General features: G+C 41.9%; 2 protein-coding genes across 2 annotated transcripts in view; one reads left to right on the forward strand and one right to left on the reverse strand.

Annotated features, from left to right (window-relative positions):
• The window catches only part of phc2a (polyhomeotic homolog 2a (Drosophila)), a 26,995-nt gene extending 21,405 nt beyond the window's left edge, over positions 1-5,590 (forward strand). The window contains exon 7 of the mRNA XM_086278047.1: positions 5,055-5,590. Within this exon, the coding sequence (XP_086134173.1) occupies positions 5,055-5,209 (155 nt within the window). The 3' untranslated portion in view covers positions 5,210-5,590. The remainder of the gene's footprint in view (positions 1-5,054) is intronic.
• Positions 5,591-9,653: 4,063 nt separating this feature from the next.
• Positions 9,654-15,201, reverse strand: kiaa2013 (KIAA2013 ortholog). The gene is made up of 3 exons (XM_086278021.1): positions 13,798-15,201; positions 12,439-13,292; positions 9,654-9,983 (listed from the first exon to the last, which is right to left on the reverse strand). Exons 1-3 carry the CDS (start codon positions 14,753-14,755, stop codon positions 9,933-9,935), a joined length of 1,863 nt encoding a protein of 620 aa, XP_086134147.1. The 5' UTR covers positions 14,756-15,201; the 3' UTR covers positions 9,654-9,932.
• Between the last annotated feature and the right edge of the window lie 2,913 nt (positions 15,202-18,114).

Raw genomic sequence — 18,114 nt, forward strand, 5'->3', positions numbered from 1 at the left:
GGTCTTATTCTCAGTGTTCTTCTCCAAGATATAGAATAGAATAGAATAGAATAGCCTTTATTGTCATTGTACAGAGTACAACGAAATTGGAGTGCCACTCCCTTGGTGCAAGTTTCAATAATAAATATAAATGTAAAATATAAAAAGTACAAAAAAAACAATCGTAAGTACTCAAACAATAGTATGTACAATATATACAGGATAGCAGCATTAATATAATGACAGTATGAATAGCAGCATAATATAATGACAGTGACGGTATGGAATAGGTTCAATTGTTTTTGTGCTTATTTACTACGGTGATAGCTCTGGGAAAGAAGCTATCCCTGAATCTGTTTGTCCTGGTTTTATGTGACCTGTACCGTCGGCCTGACGGTAATAGTTCAAACAGTTGGTTGCTGGGGTGAGAGTGGTCCTTGATGATATTGCCAGCTCTGCTGAGGTACCGAGAGTTTGCAGTGACCTCCAGGCTGGGCAGAGAGCAGCCAGTGATCTTCTGGGCTGTGTTGATGACCCTCTGCAGTACTTTCCTGTCTGCAGCTGAGCACCCTGCATACCATGTTGTTATGCCGTACGTTAGGATGCTCTCTATGGTGGCTCTGTAAAATGTCACCAGCAGCCTCTCCTCCAGGTTGTTCCTCCTGAGCACTCTCAGAAAGTGGAGACGCTGCTGGGCCTTTTTAACCACCGCTGTAGTATTTGCAGTCCAGGAGAGGTCATCAGATATCTGCACGCCCAGAAACCTCATGGAGTGTACCCTCTCCACACAGCTCCCGTGAATGAAAAGTGGGGCCGGGTCTGCTCTGCCCTTCCTGAAGTCCGTGTTGCGCTCAATGAGCCCATTTTGAGAACTCACCACTCATCCCATCGATTCAATCCCAGCGGGCAGCCTTGTGGGGTTTTGAACAGCCGATTCCGCTTTCTTTATCTTCAATAAGCCAGGGCCAAGCCAGCTCCGATCAACAAGAACCCTGTTATCATGGTTCCAAATAGGTAGATATCTTCAGCGTCTTCGATCGACAGTCCCGCCAGGCACACAACCCTCCAGTTCTGCCACCTGTCCATCGTGTATCCGGCAGGGAAAGTACCTCCAGGACACTCAGGCTCACCCGAGCCCAGACTTCTCGTTGAGAAAAGGGTGTCAATTGCATTCAGGGGCCAGTTGATCAAATCCATAATTCCTCTTTAGGTTTTAGAGAACGACAGTGAGAGAGTGTTCCAGGGAAAAGTAATACAAAAAACACGAGACTAGACAAGGACACAAGAGGCTAAGCAGGGAAGATAAGGGAGAGGAGGAGAAAAGTGCGACCGCCTTCACCAATTCAGACGCCACCAACCTTCCAGTTAGTAGATGACCTGTTGTCCCACATCTACCACACTGGGCTGGCTGTCACTTCCAGTTAGTAGCACAGGTCAACTTCTAATTGGAAGGTTGGTAGTTCGATCACCATCCTCTAACTGAAGCATCAGAGAGCAACTTGGAATTAGTATCTAATCTAATTAGGCAAGCTGAAGAGGGCGGTGATCGAACTACCAACCTTCCAGTTAGTAGATGACCTGTGCTACTAACTGGAAATGACAGCCAGCCCAGTGTGGTAGAACAGTCCCCATCAACAATAACTGCTTCCTGAGAGTGGCTGTTTTCAGGTCATCAAGCCACTGATGTAATGACACTGAGTATTCAGGACCACCTGTGTGTCTGTGTGAAGGGGAGTGAAACAGCAGTGATGGCTGAGAATATCCATGGAAGACAAAAGGCTGCATTTAACTGCAAAACACAAGTTTGGCTTTCCAAGTAACTTAAGGGTTAACCCAGGGTTTTCTGTACTACTAAGGTGGTTTACTCCTTAACAGGGTAAGTCGTCATGGTAACTTGTGCTGTGAACCTATCTAGCTCTGAAGCAGGTTAAAATCCAGATCAACAATCAGTTCTCCAGAAAGTAGCATCACCTGTCCTGGAAAATCTGCCCGACCTCTGTACACACACAGTAGGAGGGTTTATTGTTTTTTAATGGAGGTGTCTTTGTTTCCCTAATGAACGTCTGTAATAAATAATGTCGATGTTTAGACACAACTTCATTCTGCGACACCACGCCCAACATGTTGGCAGAACCTTCACTGTATATCAAAGTCATACATACATTATGTTTGAATTCTATTTTTATATTTAATATTTGCTCTCAAATCCAACACTGAGTGTGCAGCTGAGAGAATAAAAGCTGAAACCGTCAGATACAGGTTTCAGTTTAAAATCGGCTGGAAGTGCCACATTTACAGTTTGTTTTAAGCATATTATAGAGTTACTGCTGGTTGAATGTGTTTTATATGTGCAGCTTGTTAAACTGTGCTTTGCTAAAAAACACTGAATGAATCACAAACTGTCACATTGTCACAAGAACACAGGACACATGTTACGATTACCTGTTCATTAGTTTAAAGCTTTCCAGTAAGCTTTAAACTGGATCCATTTAAAGATTAAAGTTGCAGAGCTCTAATGTTTAACCATCAGCTTAGGAATCAGCAGTGAGAGTGCACTCAATGTTAAAATGATCAACTGGATTTAAAATGATACCATTCTGTGTGCTGAATCACCACGTTAACAATGAATGATCGTGTCTTTTTTTACAACAGTGTTTCATTTTATTGACATGTTTTCTATGTTTCTTATAGATTTTAACACATTTCTAGTAAAGCTGTCACATGGATCATTTTCTGTGATCCATAAAGGCTGGTAATGTAAATGTGCATTTGAAGTGTTTTAGGTAGCAGGTCATTTCAAATGCAACATTTCTGTCAGCTGAACAAACATCAGCAAACACACAAACTGTGTGTGTGTGCAGTCTGTGACAGTGTGTTGCTAACTAAAGGTCCAGCTGCTGGATTCCCAGGGAGAGAAAAGAGTGTAACTTTAGTCAGAGATGGAGGAAGACAGATGAACAGGTTATAGTTAAAGGTAAGAGCTGCAGATTTAAAGGTTACATGTAATGTCCTCATTTTTATTCCCATATTAGATCTGTATAGAATGTGTTTTGATAAGTTGTATATTTTCACATTGTGAAACTCCCTGCAAAACGAGCTAAGTATAGTAACTTTGTGTTATTCAAATGCTGATGTTGCATGGTAGTTTTGTGCAGGTTAAACAGGTTAGCTTGCTCACAGTCAGTGTTGGGTTACATTAAATGTAGCAAAGATTAATGTGGACTGGAGCTGCTGTCGCTTAGATTCATTCACTGAATTTCTAGCAACTGTATAAAGACAGTGTACTGTTAGAGTAGGATAAGTCAGCAAAGATGGCTCAGTAAACATCTGCTTACATTTAGTTGAATTCAGTTGTCTAAATCCACAAAGAGCAGCAGGTCAGCTGACCTGTTCACTAATAATCACAACTGATGTAGAGTTACTGAATCCCACCTTAAACCCCGACTGTAAACGTTTTTCTGTTTAGATGTGGAGGCAAAGTCGCCCTCTACAATATAGGCAACAGTTTGGAATGATGTTTGGAAACTGTCTTTCACTGCCTGTGTCCTGCATCACTCGTTTAAGCTTAGTGCATTCATTAGAATTAGAAAGTAGATTTGTATTCTCCCATTGTAGTCTAATGTAAAACTAGGTGTAGTTACCGTTGGTAGAATTGTCCTTCATGGAGCTACTCTTTACTTCCTTACTTTCAGTACATTTCACTTGTTTACTTATACTCGAGTAAAATTGATTTAATACTTCAACTTTTACTGCAGTATTTTTTTTAATTCAGGTATTTGCACTTCGGCCTATTTCAATAATGTCTGTACTTCTGACACTCTGTGCCTTCATAAATTAGACAGCAAAGCCTTGACAATCTCTCTGAGATTGCAACCAATCTGTCCAAGTGAGGCTATGACTATTTGCTGAAAGGTTACCTCCTGTCAGGGGATATTTGCTGTCTTTAAAAAAAAATAATAAAATATCAATATTTGGGTTCCCCGTATTAATACAATATGCCTGCGAAAAATTTGGTGATGCTATGCTGTATCAATTTTTTCCTCCACCCCCTTTGAGTTTAGTGATGCAAGGCTTGGATGCAGTTGCTCAGCTGTGGAAAACTGCTCCATGAGCCCCTCTCCACCCTTTTCTTGATCTAATCTGAAGACCACCTGAAGTTTGGAGCTGACTGTGATTTTATGTGGCCTACCACTCCATGTCTGGGTTGCTGTTATTCCCAAGTACCACTAACTAGATCATTGAAAAGATCATTGGAGCCTCTGTTCCCTCCATCACAGACACTTATCGCACCCACTGCATCTGCAACGCCACCAGCATCGTGGACGACCCCACACACCCCTCACACACACTCATCATCCTGCTGCCTTCTGGCAAGAGATACCGCGGCATTCGGCCCTCACTGCCAGACTGCCAAACAGTTTCTTCCCTCACACTCCAGAACACTCAGTGACTGGACCGACACGCTGACACACACCTTCTTACACCAAGTGACTTTTTGCACAACACTCAGTCTTTTGTGCATTTCTATTGCACTGTTGTGTCTGTATCATTCTGTTGTGTCTTTGTTGTAGACCATGTAGCACCATGGTCTTGGAGGAATGCTGTCTCGTCTCACTGTGTACTGCACCACTACACGTGGTTGGAATGACAATAAAGCCACTTGACTAACAGCTGACTGCAGAACATTTAGTAGTCAGGATTTTTACTGATTTTTACTCGTGAACTCGAGGCTGGTCACGAACATGATCCTGTCGGACATCAGACTGGTCGACTTTGGCCACACAACAAAGGCAGCAGTGAAATTGTAAGAAGTGAAGCTGAACACCAAACAGGTGTTAACAGCATGGAAATCCCAACCCTCTATGCAGATTAGGGTTGTCACTATCTGATTATTACACAACAACAGTCGATCATAGTGATTTCTTTGATGCCTGACTTCAGCAGTGTCCTGTTCTGATTCCGCTCTCTTTGTGCTTCCCTTTTCTTGCAAAGAGATCTCCGATAGATTGTTTTACTGTTCTCTGTAAGGACTGCATGTGAGCTGTGAACTCACCGTTGTCGCTCTGTTGCTGCAGGCTGCCTGGAAATTGCCGAGGAGTTCCGCTCTCAGGAGATCGACGGGCAGGCCCTGCTGCTGCTGAAGGAGGACCACCTAATGGGAACCATGAACATCAAACTGGGGCCTGCACTCAAGATCTTTGCTCAGATCAGCATGCTCAAAGACTCATAGTTCATCTCATCCAATACATACCCAGCTCTCAATGGCAGCTCAGCTATTACTGCACTAACAGGACGTGCTCAGGATTCCCCATGTTAAATAGTTCTCGGCTGAATTCAGGTCCCAAGACAATTTTCATTGATGGATATTTTGTAACTGTCTCCTGACCTAATGGCCGTCAGCTCCAACGTTTACACTGAAAACTTCACTGTGCCCTGTGGTTGGGAGGGCTGCTGTGTTAGCTAGGCAGTGTAGAAAAAAGTTTGATTACGAATACATTTAGTTTTTTATAGTGTTTATTGTACCTTAAGTTTAGCATTTCATTTGTTCTGGAGGGTGACTGTGAAGATTTCAAACGTGTGCCTACTGTTTCAGTAAAATACACTTTATTCAAGCCTCTGCGTCCTGCATGGAGTCAGTTATTCCTGAATGCCTGTGATCCGGCTTTAGGACTGTCTCATCAAACTCTGCGTGGTTCTGTGTCTGGTTTGCACAGTATTTGAGCTATGGGAAAAATACATTTAAAAAAATCACAAGGAAGTTAACTATTCATTTATCCAGCTTAAATACAGGGCTCTGATTAATTGTGTTAAAGTTAGACATTAGACAGTTAACAAAGTAACTAAGCTTTGTCCAGACTCTGCACTCTATGGAAGGTATGGTTTTGTTTGTTTAGTAATCTTTGACTGAAACGGAGGTAAAGATGCAGAACAGCCCAGGAATGTGTAAGAGTATACTCTGTCAGAGCATGTCATTGCTTCATACACAATAACATTTAAAGGTTTTCAGAAAGGTGAACTATGAAGCAAGTTCAGGATAGCCAGGTGTTCTTATTTAGATGGCCCAAATATTCGAGCAGCTACCACAGCAGTGGCTTCACTCACTTAAAATGGGGCTATTTGCCTGAACATTTGTTAAACACAGACTGGTGCTTTCTGATGCTCTCCAAAATTCAAGGAGGCCTGGAAATTGCCTGGAAGTGTGCAGAAACAACAACAATCCAATACACTTTCTGCAAAAAACAGAAATAAGAAACCCTCAAGAGGCTCTTCAGCGATGGTACTTAGACTTTTTTTGTTGTGCTTTTATTGCACTGAAGCCGTCGTAATGTTTTCTTGGTATTGATACACAGAACTACTACTAAAACTGGTCTGTGGAGGTTCATCTCCAGGACAAAACAGAAACTAAACAACATTGTGTATGCTGTGCAGAGCAGTGAGGAGTGCTCAGTCCGTTACATTGGAGAACCTAAACCATAAACACATGGCACAACATAGAAGAGCCATACTGACAGCACATGACTCAGCCGCACATCTGCACCCTAGGACAAAGGTCACTTTTCGAGGATGCTGATGTTCACATTCTGGACAGAAAAGACAGATGGTTTGATAGAGGAGTGAAAGAGGAGGCCAATTATGCATACTGTCATCTTTGAACATGAGCTTACGACTCATGGCTCAGAGAAGGTTGGGGACCACTGCCTTAGATGATTCTAGAATGTACTGCATATGTGTCAGCCTTTTAATTACTTAAAAGCTGCCTTGTGAAGGTGACATGCTTCATTGCTATATGACAACATTCGTCTAAATCAGTTGGAAGACCTACACTTTTCCATGTTTATGGAATAGTGTTTGTCTGCTTCCACTCTGCCAGACTAAAGATTTCATTGGTGGTGGATGCACAGACAATATCAACTGGTCACAGGATGCCTTCATCAGATGAGCAGCTTGTTCGTTGGATCAAAAACAAAAACAGGAACAATCAGTCTGCAGAAACATGATGATTACTTTTGCAAGAATTTGAATTTACAAACACACAGACTCAGGTTGAGGCTGACAGCAGGAGCACCTGTAAAGTTGATGGTGTCCGTTGATTCAGTCACATTTCAGTTCACCACTTGCATTCATTGTTTCTTTACAATGTGCTTCTCGTGTCCTCTGTCCTCTGATCATCTACATGTGACCTCAAGCAAACCAAGGATGTGTCAAAAATTAAAATACAGCTGTGGTGGGCTGCATCAAAACAATTCATGATTTAGTTATAAAATTATGTCATTAATATTATTTATAAAGGTTTACAGATATTACATTGGATTCAAGTTTCTGCCCTTCCTGGGACACTGAAGGACATTCAAAGAGTGGTCCTGATTCAGTCCCTTTCTGTGTCCCTACTGTCATTGTCCCGTTGGGAGATGAACCTTTGCACCAGTTGGAGGTCCAGATTGCTCTGGAGCAGGTTATCAACAAGCATGCACTGTACACGTTCATCTTTCCTTTGACCATTACTAGTCTCTCAGTTTCCAGTCTCCCCCCAAAGCCATCCCCACAACATGATGCTGCCACCGCATCACTGTGGGGATGGTACTGACCAGGTGATGAGCCGTGCCTGGTTCATCCAGACATCATGATTGGCATTCAAGCCAAACAGGTGAACCTTTGTTTCATCAGACTAAAGAATTTTATTTCTCATGTAATGCATCATTTACTGAGGAGTGGCTTCGTCTGGCAGCTCTACCATACAGGGCTAATTGTTGCAGTGCTTCAGAAATGGATGTCTTGGAAGATGCTCCTCACTCCACAAAGCAGCACTGAAGCTCTGTTGAAGTGACCATCGGGTTCTTGGTCACCTCACTAACTACAGCCTCTCTACCCTGATTGCTCAGATTTGCCAGGCAGGAAGAGAACTGGAGGCCACTGTGCTCACTGGGACAGACAATTCCTTGTAACTAGACACAAAGGAATATATTCTAGCATCCACAGAACCTTCTTTTGTGGTCTTCCAGATCTTTTGGTGTTAGACCTGTTATGGGCTCCTGACCTGTCTCTTGCCCAGGGACAGTTGGAATAGGCTCCAGATTAAGTTTCACACTTTTTTTTTTCTCGATAAAACTTGACCCTGAAGCTGATATAGGCTGCTTGGAAACCAGCCAAACCAGTTTATTCCTAATGTTGGTCCCGAGCCCAGGTAAATCAGGAGGGTTGCATTGGGAAGTGTAAAACCTTTGCCAAATTAGACATGTAGATAATCCTGGGTTAACAACGCTGCCAAATCGTTGTTCAGTAAATTATGTGCAGTTTGTTCACCTATTAGTTCTGTTTCATTCAGCCGACACTGGGTCCGATGGGTCCCAGATGAAAGAAGAGAGAAAAAATGAACACATTTCAATATTTTCTCACAATAATTCGTGATTTATTCTCCCCAGTGTAAGACAAAAAATCATTTGCTTTAAATTTACACGATCAGAAATCACCCTAGCTTCTTTCTTCATTATAAGGCACACACAACAGAAACTAAAAGCTTCACATCCTCTCGGCTACAACGTGTTCATGAACATACACTCACGTAAGAACCTCAGTTGAAAAATACAAAACATTTTTTGCAACTTGTTAAAAGTAGTAGAAATGTGTACACACATAAACTGAGTTTGCTTTGTTTTTAAAACCCTTTATTTGATACAAGTATTTTTGCAAATTCTGAAATCAATTCTAACCTTCGATTTATTTATTTTATTAAAGTTGTTATAAATAGTCAGTTGCAAATTGTTTTTGAAGTGCTTCAGTAAAGATAGAAAACAGCAGAGCTACAAGTTACTAATGATGTTGTCATGGCCTCTGACACTGAGCTCTGTGCAGACACTAGAATAAACTGTTGGCATTAAAATAGTTGTGCTGGTCTAATCTCATCTGTCTGATACATCATTTATCTGAATGATGATTTTTCCTCATGCACGAGTTCTGCAGGATTGTGTGTTGGGACCAGTACTTTCCATATTCTACATGCTTCCCTTAGAAATTATTATAATGAAAGTTATTATTAAATTATTAGAAACACGTACATTGCACATGATACCTAACAGCTTTTCTGATGAATAAAATGTCTACCATCATCCCCATTTGAACTTAAAAATGTCTGTTCGACACCTTTTCAATAGAATGTCTTCTGTCTCATTACTGACAAACAAAACCTAAAGTGCCAGAATTATTTGAAAAATGCAAGAATCATGTAAACTCAGGTAAACTGACTCAGCTGTAGCTTAAATCTTATCATTTACTTTTAAGAAGCTGGTACCAGAGGTTTGGTCAAACAGCCACAATCTCTGGTCATAAAAACTGAAATATAATATAACTGAAATAAATATATATATATATATAAATATATATATAAATATATAAATATATATATAAATATATATATATATAAATATATATATAAATATATAAATATATATATATATATATATATATATATATATATATATATATATATATATATATATATATATATATATATATAAATATATAAATATATAAATATAAATATATAAATATATAAATATATATATATAAATATATAAATATATATATATATATATATATAAATATATATATATATATATATATATATATAAATATATATATATATATATATATATATATAAATATATATATAATCTTCATTTGAGTTTCCTTGTTGTTAGTCACAGTCACTTTAACCAACACTGACGATTAGTACTAAACTTTTGCTTTCACTTAGTTTTTGGATCACTGGATCATGCTTTGGGTTTATGAGCTCTATTTTCTGGGTTAATAAACTAAATTCCATTTTAACCAGTTAGTTTTACAGGAGCGCTCTGCAGCAGATGACGACTGTGACTTACAGGTCAGCACATCCATGTTAATACCCCCCCCCAAGCTCAAGCAGGACCACATGTGTGTGCATCACACAGCTGCAGCATTCACTCAGTGTCCAAGGAGTCATGGCAGTTATCCTCATGTTTGCTGGTCACCTGGTGAAGTCAGAGGGAAAGGTTAAAACAGCTGGCTACCCCAACCCAACAACTCCACCCAGGAGAAAAACAGACATGCTGAGAGTGACAGGACCCCGACCAAAGCATAGGAACATATCACAGAGCAGCAGGGGAAAAAAAAGAGAGAGACAAATCCACATATTTCTCATCATTTAATTAAGTGATTTGATATAAAACATCATTAAAACGCAGGGGGAAAGGAACAGCAGAAAGAGACCTGGCAAAGAAAGCACACGGTTCATGCTGATCTGAGAAACGTTTAACCTGCCTCTCTTGCAAATGTCCAATTTTGGTATTTTATGCTTCCAAATTGATGTGTGTTTGTTTGTTGTGCTGAAAACGTGAAGAAACGAGGAAGAAAGAAATGAGCAGACACCATCAGACAGCAAAGAAAGCTCTCCTGAAATACCGATAACACCTGACTGCAGAGCTAACACGTTAGCCTTTCATTTGTCTCCACTTAGGTTTGTCTACAAACCAATAAATAAAATGAGAGAATCTACATATTCCAGATCGATATGATACCGATTTGCAGATTTCACAGTTTAACATTTCCTTTCATTATCGGAGCGGTGCTAACGCTGGCTCGTGTTTTCTGTGACTGCCTGTTATTTGTTGTGTATTGTTAATGAACAGAGCGTTTCTGGGCCGATGGTTTACTCCAAAATGAACTGATGAACTTGTTTCAGTCAAACATTATACTGGGAGCATAAAACTGCTTTTCAAAATGAAAGCACTAACCTGTGGAGTACCTGTCACTGGTTTAAAAATCCTCAATGTTTGACACATATACCCTATAATTACTTTACATGAGCAATGCACTCTGGGTAAATGATGTAAACTGATGGCACTTCAGAGCAGTCTTTATCAACTGCCACTTAACAGGTTACACAAAGTATAAAACATGGCACAGTGTGCTACTTTTGGCTTTGATTTCAAGCTGAAAGGAATCAGGGGAAGTGACACTGGTCTCTTTCTTATTAGAAAGGATTGTGGAAGAAGACAATACCCACAACACTTACTGTGGTGTTCTTGGTACGAATCACCTAAAAGAGCAGACAAATGGCAGATAGAGTCCAAACACCCTTGAATAGTCTGAGAAACATGAAAAATAAGAAATGCTTTCCTGCTGGGTGGTAAACCAATCACAGCCGCAGTTCCTGTTCCTGAAAGCAAACTGGTACTCATCACGACCCTGATCACAGAGGCAGCAATAACTGCAGAGGTTTAGCCACGTTCAATCAGCTGGTGTATAAAGTATAAGGTGATCATAAAATGATGACCACTCTTCCTCTCAGCAGGGCAGCAGTGGCTGCACTGACATTCTCGCCTTGCTTTAATGTCAGATATGTCTTCCAGCTCAGTTTGAACCATCTGTTGAATTACCCAGACTGCAATGCAACTTAAACAACAATGGCGGCTTGTTATTATTATATCAGGTCTTAATGTTAGTATAACAGGCTGTGCACACATTCAGTCAAGGTGCCTTTTAAATGTGAATTCATGTGGGAGGCTGTTTGATTATTGCTGCTCCACATTTAAAACACATGATGTCCTGTCTAATGGACAACTCTCCAAGAGGACTGTTCAGTGTCATAGAACAATGAAACCATCATTTTCATTTCATTCAGAGATCGTTCATCACTACAGGAATGTGGGTAATAAACATGGCATGTTAAGCCAATTTTTAAAAGAAGGGATTATTTGGAAAAGGAGCTCCGAATTTTTGACATTGAAAAGTTGAGAAAGAATTGAGAAAACTGAGATCACATGGTTTCAATTTCAAACATTAAACCAATTTTACTAAATCCAGGTTTGATCAGCAAAATCACAGCACAGATATCTGTTTGTACATTTATTCATTTTTCCTATTCTTTTTAATTTCCCGACTTTTTGTTACTGTTTAACCTGACAGCAACCATAAAACTCATTATTGTAGGCGATTAAGACACCAGCCTGGATTGATGGGTAAGCTAGCAGGAGAAAAATAATGAAACAGTAGCCCCTTGTGCTCAAAATTTCACCATTGTAATCAACAATGTTTTACATTCCACAACGAACATGAAGTGCAAACAGATGTGCTAAGAGGACTGCAGACTAAATGATTTACTGCAACTCTGTAAGGACGCTACTCTTTGTTGCTACTCTGCTTTTAACTGAGATCTGACTTTGCCTTCAGCCTCTTAGAGTAAACATGTGCAGTGAAAATCTTTATCAAGTCATTCAACATGAAACAAAAACTGTAAAAAGAGCTGGAAAGGAGAGGTGTGTAATGTCATTATGCCAAAACGATCCATGTGAGTTTAGAAAACAGTTCATTGACAGAAAAGGTTAAAGTCAAAACTGAGAACCCATCCCACAGAGAGAGCACTGAGCCAGCGACACACACACACTCGAGCAGAGAACAGTTCTGCTTCATCTCTGCTGTTTATACCTTGCTCCTGAAGAGAGGCTTAGCTCCGGGTCCACAGTACTCGTTGTATATGAGCTTGAACAGGAAAAGGTGGAAGAGAGTTATGAGCGAGGCCACGCTGAACCAGAAGAGGAAGGGCAGGCCTGGGTACCTGTTGGCCATGTGTTCCTCGTGAGCGAGGATGGCCTTGAGGTGCAGAGTGTGGCGGAGGTCCTGCAGATGCCGCAAGTCTGTGGAGATGTAGAGCAGCGGCGTGATGGGCTGCGTCACCATGACGGGGAAGGTGTGGCCTTTGATCTCTGAGGTTAACTCCACGGGCTCGTTGAGGCAGCCGGCCTCACAGGCATACAGCTTCACCGGCTTTTCCTGCGGCTTTACCGACACGTGGAGAAAAGGCTTTCCGTCCACATCCAACAGCACCGCCAAGTTGATGAGGTCCTGGTTGTAGTGAATGCCTCTCAATGCGTAGCTGTTGTGCAGCACGTCTGGGTCGGTCTGGAACTGAAGATGGTTCTCTGTGAACTGAAGGCCACCAAAGCTGAGCACCATGCCCTGCATGACTCCATGGGCCCCAGCAGCTACCAACACCTTGCAGCCTCTTTTGTGCAAAGTCAGAGTCCACAGCGTGACCAGCTGCAGGATCTGAGCAGTGCTGCTTACTCTCTCAGGCCACAGGTTTTCTGCATGCATGGTAGCGTGGCCGCTGAAGCAATGGTCAGCGTAGTTGAGACTGGATTCGAGACTGGCGCGCTCCTCGCCATTTAGCCTTTGGTCCAGAAGCGGAGCCGCGGAGGAGGACAAGATGTAGTAGAGGGTGGTGTTCACAGTGCGGCTCGATGGCGTGTGGGAGTCGATGATCTTCCTCATTTCAATACCTGAATGGAAACAAAAAGCAGAGTTATAGCTTCACATGACTCCCTGGGCCCCTTCTGAATAACACAGCAGGTGAAAGTAGCTATTGAAAATACATTTAACTGTACACAGAGAGACACTATTGGCTGACAGGAAGCTTTAATAAATTAAAGACAGGGTCACTCACATCCTATTCCTGTGGTAGCTGCTGATTCAGTTCATTTGTTAGTCTTGCTACTTCTGTGTTATTTTTGGTATTTTTGTAGATTCAACTAAAGAAATGGGAACAAATGTTGTGTTTTTGTGACTGCCAATAAAAAACTACAGACACTAAACTGGGTCTTTATAGGCAGACACAATAGTTACTAACTTAAAAAAAAAAGCTTCACCTTTGGACGACTTGCAAATCACTGCACTGTTTTTATTTAGCTTTAAAGGAGGTTTGCTCACTCTCACGCTTGCATTATGGCTGTACAGTGACACCATCTGTGATCGCTTTTGGTGCAGCCAGCTACTGCTACTCCTCACCTGAAATGAAGAGCTCCCTCCAGGCTTCCTGGTGGTGTTTGACCAGGTCATCCTCACTGGTCCTCAGCAACTCTTCCAGCTCCTTTTTGGCTCCATCTTTGAGGGCGCTGAAGGTCTCCTCCAGCATTGAGGACTCGATGGACTCTGAGGTCCACACCACACTCACAATGTTGTCTACGTGCTCTGACTTAGCCAAAACATGGATCCTGCTGCTTAGCTTTTTGGTGACCACCACGACCAGAACCATCCTATTTTTTTCCACCGGCACCCTGCCAGAGGAGAGGACTACCTCTCTGTCCTCCAGTTTCTCCACACTGGTGGAGAACTTGCTACCGAAAGAGGGATTTCCAGACGATAAGTCCAGGTTAAGCGCCCTATCGGAGGGATTGTTGATATGGATTCGCTGCAGAAATACGTTAGGTCTGCTTCTATGAGCAATAAACTCCTCTCTAATAGTGACACAGTCTCGGGTTGACTGCAGGGTGGCTGGTGAGGCGCAGCGGACTGACAGGACCGATCCCTTCCGGAACCACAGCATGTTAGCCTCAGCCTCGGCCAGCGCCCCATCCAGGCTGACGGTGACTCTGGGAGAGTACTCAGTCTGGTGTACCGGAGCCGAGCCAGGCTGTGAGGATGAGGCTACCCAAAGTTTGTTAGACTCAATATCAATCAGAATATGGCCGTTTCCAGTTACAAAAGGCGTGTCTAGCCGTTCCTGAGGTGTGCTGTATATGCCTTCTCCTCGGTCTACCAGAGACCTCCACCTGTAGATCTCAGTCAAGAGACACTGGCCGGCCGCCCCTCCGGGCATGGCCGAGCCACCGAATAACCTCCATCTTCGCTCGGCTCCCAGGTACCAATAGAAAATGAGGAAGAGCAACAGTCCTATAAGGAGTCTTCTCGCCCAACTGCTTGATAACAAGCCTGGTAGCCCCTTCAGTCGTTGCTGTAGCCACATTTTACGATCAAAACCCGGCTGTGAGTCTGCTAAGGACAGCACCCAGAGGGCTCGGGGTGAACACGCGAGGATGTCTCACATGGAATTTCGCTCGTACTTTCTCCAGGAACGAAAGCTGACAAACAGGATTCAGGCTAAATGAGCTCGTTAGCTAGCACTGTGGACAAAAGCTGCACAAAATGTGCGGACGCTTCTCGCATTGTAAGCTTCTCTCGTATCCTCAGAAGTGAGACTTCAAGATCTCCGTTTGACTTCAACTAGAAAAAAAGCGAATAAATAATTAAAACAATTCTCTCCAGAAACAACTTTGCCATAGGCTGACACTTCTGGTTTGTCAAAAATGTCGTAAAGCAAATCGGCAAAAAAAAAAAAAAAAAGATCGGCAAACATAACAACCGGAACTGTCGCAAAAACCAGTAACTTTACGACAAACAGCGCTGGACAGGAAAACCCTGCGGAACTGATCATTCAACATCTCCGGCCAGAGCAAAGTGGAGTTACTGGTGCTTTATGCTTGCTGATGTTTGGGTACAACATGAATAACGACAGCTGCAGTCAGGGGAGAGGAGATCAGCGTTTACTTTCCATAACAGCGACTGTCTGTCTGAACTGACAGAGAGAACATGTCAGGTGGTCTCGACTAAGGAACACGAGTCTTCATTTTTATAAATATCATAAAATTTTGATATTTCATACCTCAGCAATAATCATTTACCCAAAAAATAAAATGAAAATAGGGGAGATGGACTAGGTTGATGAACAGAATGTTTGAGATAGAAATTAAACTGATGGAATAATTCATATTGGTCTGTTGTCATTTTTAGAAAAAAAAGTTGAATTTTTGGACAAAAATGTCATCTTTTTAGAAACTGTTTTGGTGACCTGTGTGTGTGTGTGTGTGTGTGTGTGTGTGTGTGTGTGTGTGTGTGTGAGAGAGAGAGAGAGAGAGAGAGAGAGAGAGACTAAATGTGTTGAACCATAAAAAGAAGGTTATTTTTGATTAAATCGGTGCTTTTGTAACAACAGAGGGCAGTGAAGATGGGGGGAGTTGGAGGCTGTGTGCTTCGTTGGCTTTGATTCGTTTCATTTGTGTTTGTTTAATCCAAACAAAGAAAATCAAAGTCAGACTTACACACACTCTACCTTAGCGTGAGACGGTCGTACCTGAGCAAGGATCCCCAAGTCACACAGCAGCCAGTGTGGGTAAAATGAGGATGTCTCTGACTCACAGTGCGACCCCAAAGCAATTTCAGAAAAGCAGGCTCTCACTTTGCTCTCCTCCAGAGAGTGGAGGAGGCCTGGGTTTAACCTGATCCATGTGAAACAGCTGTTTGTGGGGGGATATCCCACCCCCGCTCAACTCCAGCGACCCCGAGTGACTGGAAGTTATTGCTTGCCTGACTTTCACCAACTGGAAATATCCCCCCGACTGTAACCCCACGGCCACAACCGCGAACTCCTCCCAGACCGTCAATAAAGTCATTACAGTGAGTGTTACTTCAGCCACTGAAACACCAGGGGATAGCTTTGATCTGACCAATGAGCCTAATTTACTGATGAGTGAAGCGCGCAGAGTTTTTGAAATCAACCAAGACAGCTTTGCAGATTCTGACTTTTTAATCAACATTTTATTACTATGCTTTGAAACAATGTCAGATTTCCATATAACATTTATTTGTATGTTGTAATGTTTTTCTTACACCGCGTGTAATTTTTATAGAAACCTTATTCATTGTATGAATGTGTAATCATGTATCTTTGATAAATAAAATATTTCATCTTTTATTTGTTTACTTTGTGGTTATTAAATAAAGATTAGTCACATATCGCATTGATAAACACAGATGGCAGATGGAAAAAGCAAACACAGTGTTGTGCTGCTAAACTTTGAGGTTCTAAGACACCAACGTTCAAATAAGAAAAGATCAAGAGGAGATGAGCAGCCCTGAGTCTGCATGTAAAACATGAAAACTCCAAAGCAGCCAACCCAGGTGGCCTTGCATGGAATGGGAAGGAACAGACTCAACACAGTCGTTATCAGGGAGTTTTTGTTCGGCTCCAGCCTTGAGCCCACAGCTGGCGCCGAAAGGGTAGCCGGATTATGATGGTAACATCTTAGATCTATTTCCAGGGGCGAGAATGTTGTATGTTAGATTTTGTTTTAAATCAGATGATTATGGGGTAAATTGCAGTACTGAAGGCAGAACATACATATAATACTGAGTGCAGAAAGAGATGGTTTCACTTCACAGGTGTGCCTGTCAGGGTTCATTTGTAGCCTTCTTAATGAGGTTGGGACCATCAGTTGTGTTGTGCAGCAGTCAGGTTGGTACACTGCTGACAGCCCTATTTGACAACTGTTAGAATTCATATTATGGCAAGAACCAATCAGCTAAGTAAAGAGAAACAACAGCCCATCATTACTTCAAGAACTGAAGGTCAGTCAGTCTGGAAAACTTTGATTGTGTCCCCGAGTGCAGTCGCAAGAACCAAACGCTATGATGAAACTGTCTCACATGAGGACCGCCCCAGGAAAGGAAGACCCAGAGTCCCCTCTGCTGCTGAGGACACATTCATCCGAGTCACCAGCCTCAGAAATCACAAGTTAACAGCAGCTCAGATTAGAGCCCAGATACATGCCACACAGAGCTCCAGTAGCAGACACATCTCTACATGTTCAGAGGAGACTGTGTGAATCAGGCCTTTATGGTCAAATAGCTGCTAAGAAACCACGACTAAGGAAAAGCAACAAGCAGCAGAGATTTGTTTGGGCCAAGAAACACGAGGAGTGGACATTAGAGCAGTGGGAATCTGTGCTTTGGTCTGAGGGGCCTAACTTTATGTACTACTACTGGGCATCAAATTTAAGAATAATTTCCCTTCTATTGGATGACACAGCAATACTCCCTAACGGCTTACAGATGGAGCGGGAGGATTGCCTTCCTTACTGTGTTGGTGGAATACTACTCTCTCCTATTCTTTTGACAAACTCATATTACAATTCGAATCCAGTGATTTATAATACCGTACAAATTTGGAGACAAATAATTAAGCACTTCAAATTGAAAAAACTATCAATGTGTACATCCATTACAGCTAACCCCTCTTTCCTTCCATCATGTGTAGACGGAGCTTTCAATATATGGCAGGAATTGGGAATTTGTAAATTAAAAGATTTATACCTAAATGATACTTTTATGTCATTCCAACATTTAAAAGATAGATTTGGATTGCCTCACAGTCATTTTTTTAGATATCTTCAACTAAGAGACTATATCCGTACATACCTGCCACAATTTGAAAACATATCGTCCGATCCTTTGGACAGATGTCTTAGTGATGGAAGGGGGTTTGAACAG

This window comes from Aulonocara sp. 'chitande type north' Nkhata Bay, linkage group LG20 (genome assembly GCF_057382095.1).
Source record: "Aulonocara sp. 'chitande type north' Nkhata Bay isolate Kocher_YH1m ecotype deep benthic linkage group LG20, A_spYH_male_GT1.1, whole genome shotgun sequence".
In the NCBI taxonomy this organism is placed as follows: domain Eukaryota; kingdom Metazoa; phylum Chordata; class Actinopteri; order Cichliformes; family Cichlidae; genus Aulonocara; species Aulonocara sp. 'chitande type north' Nkhata Bay.

Coding starts and splice junctions, on each gene's coding strand:
- kiaa2013 (XM_086278021.1), bottom strand. CDS start 14,755: ATGTGGCTACAGCAACGACTGAAGGGGCTACCAGGCTTGTTATCAAGC. Junction 13,293..13,797: donor GAGGGAGCTCTTCATTTCAG/GTGAGGAGTAGC, acceptor GTTTCCATTCAG/GTATTGAAATGAGGAAGATC. Junction 9,984..12,438: donor AGCCTCTCTTCAGGAGCAAG/GTATAAACAGCA, acceptor TGACTTCACCAG/GTGACCAGCAAACATGAGGA.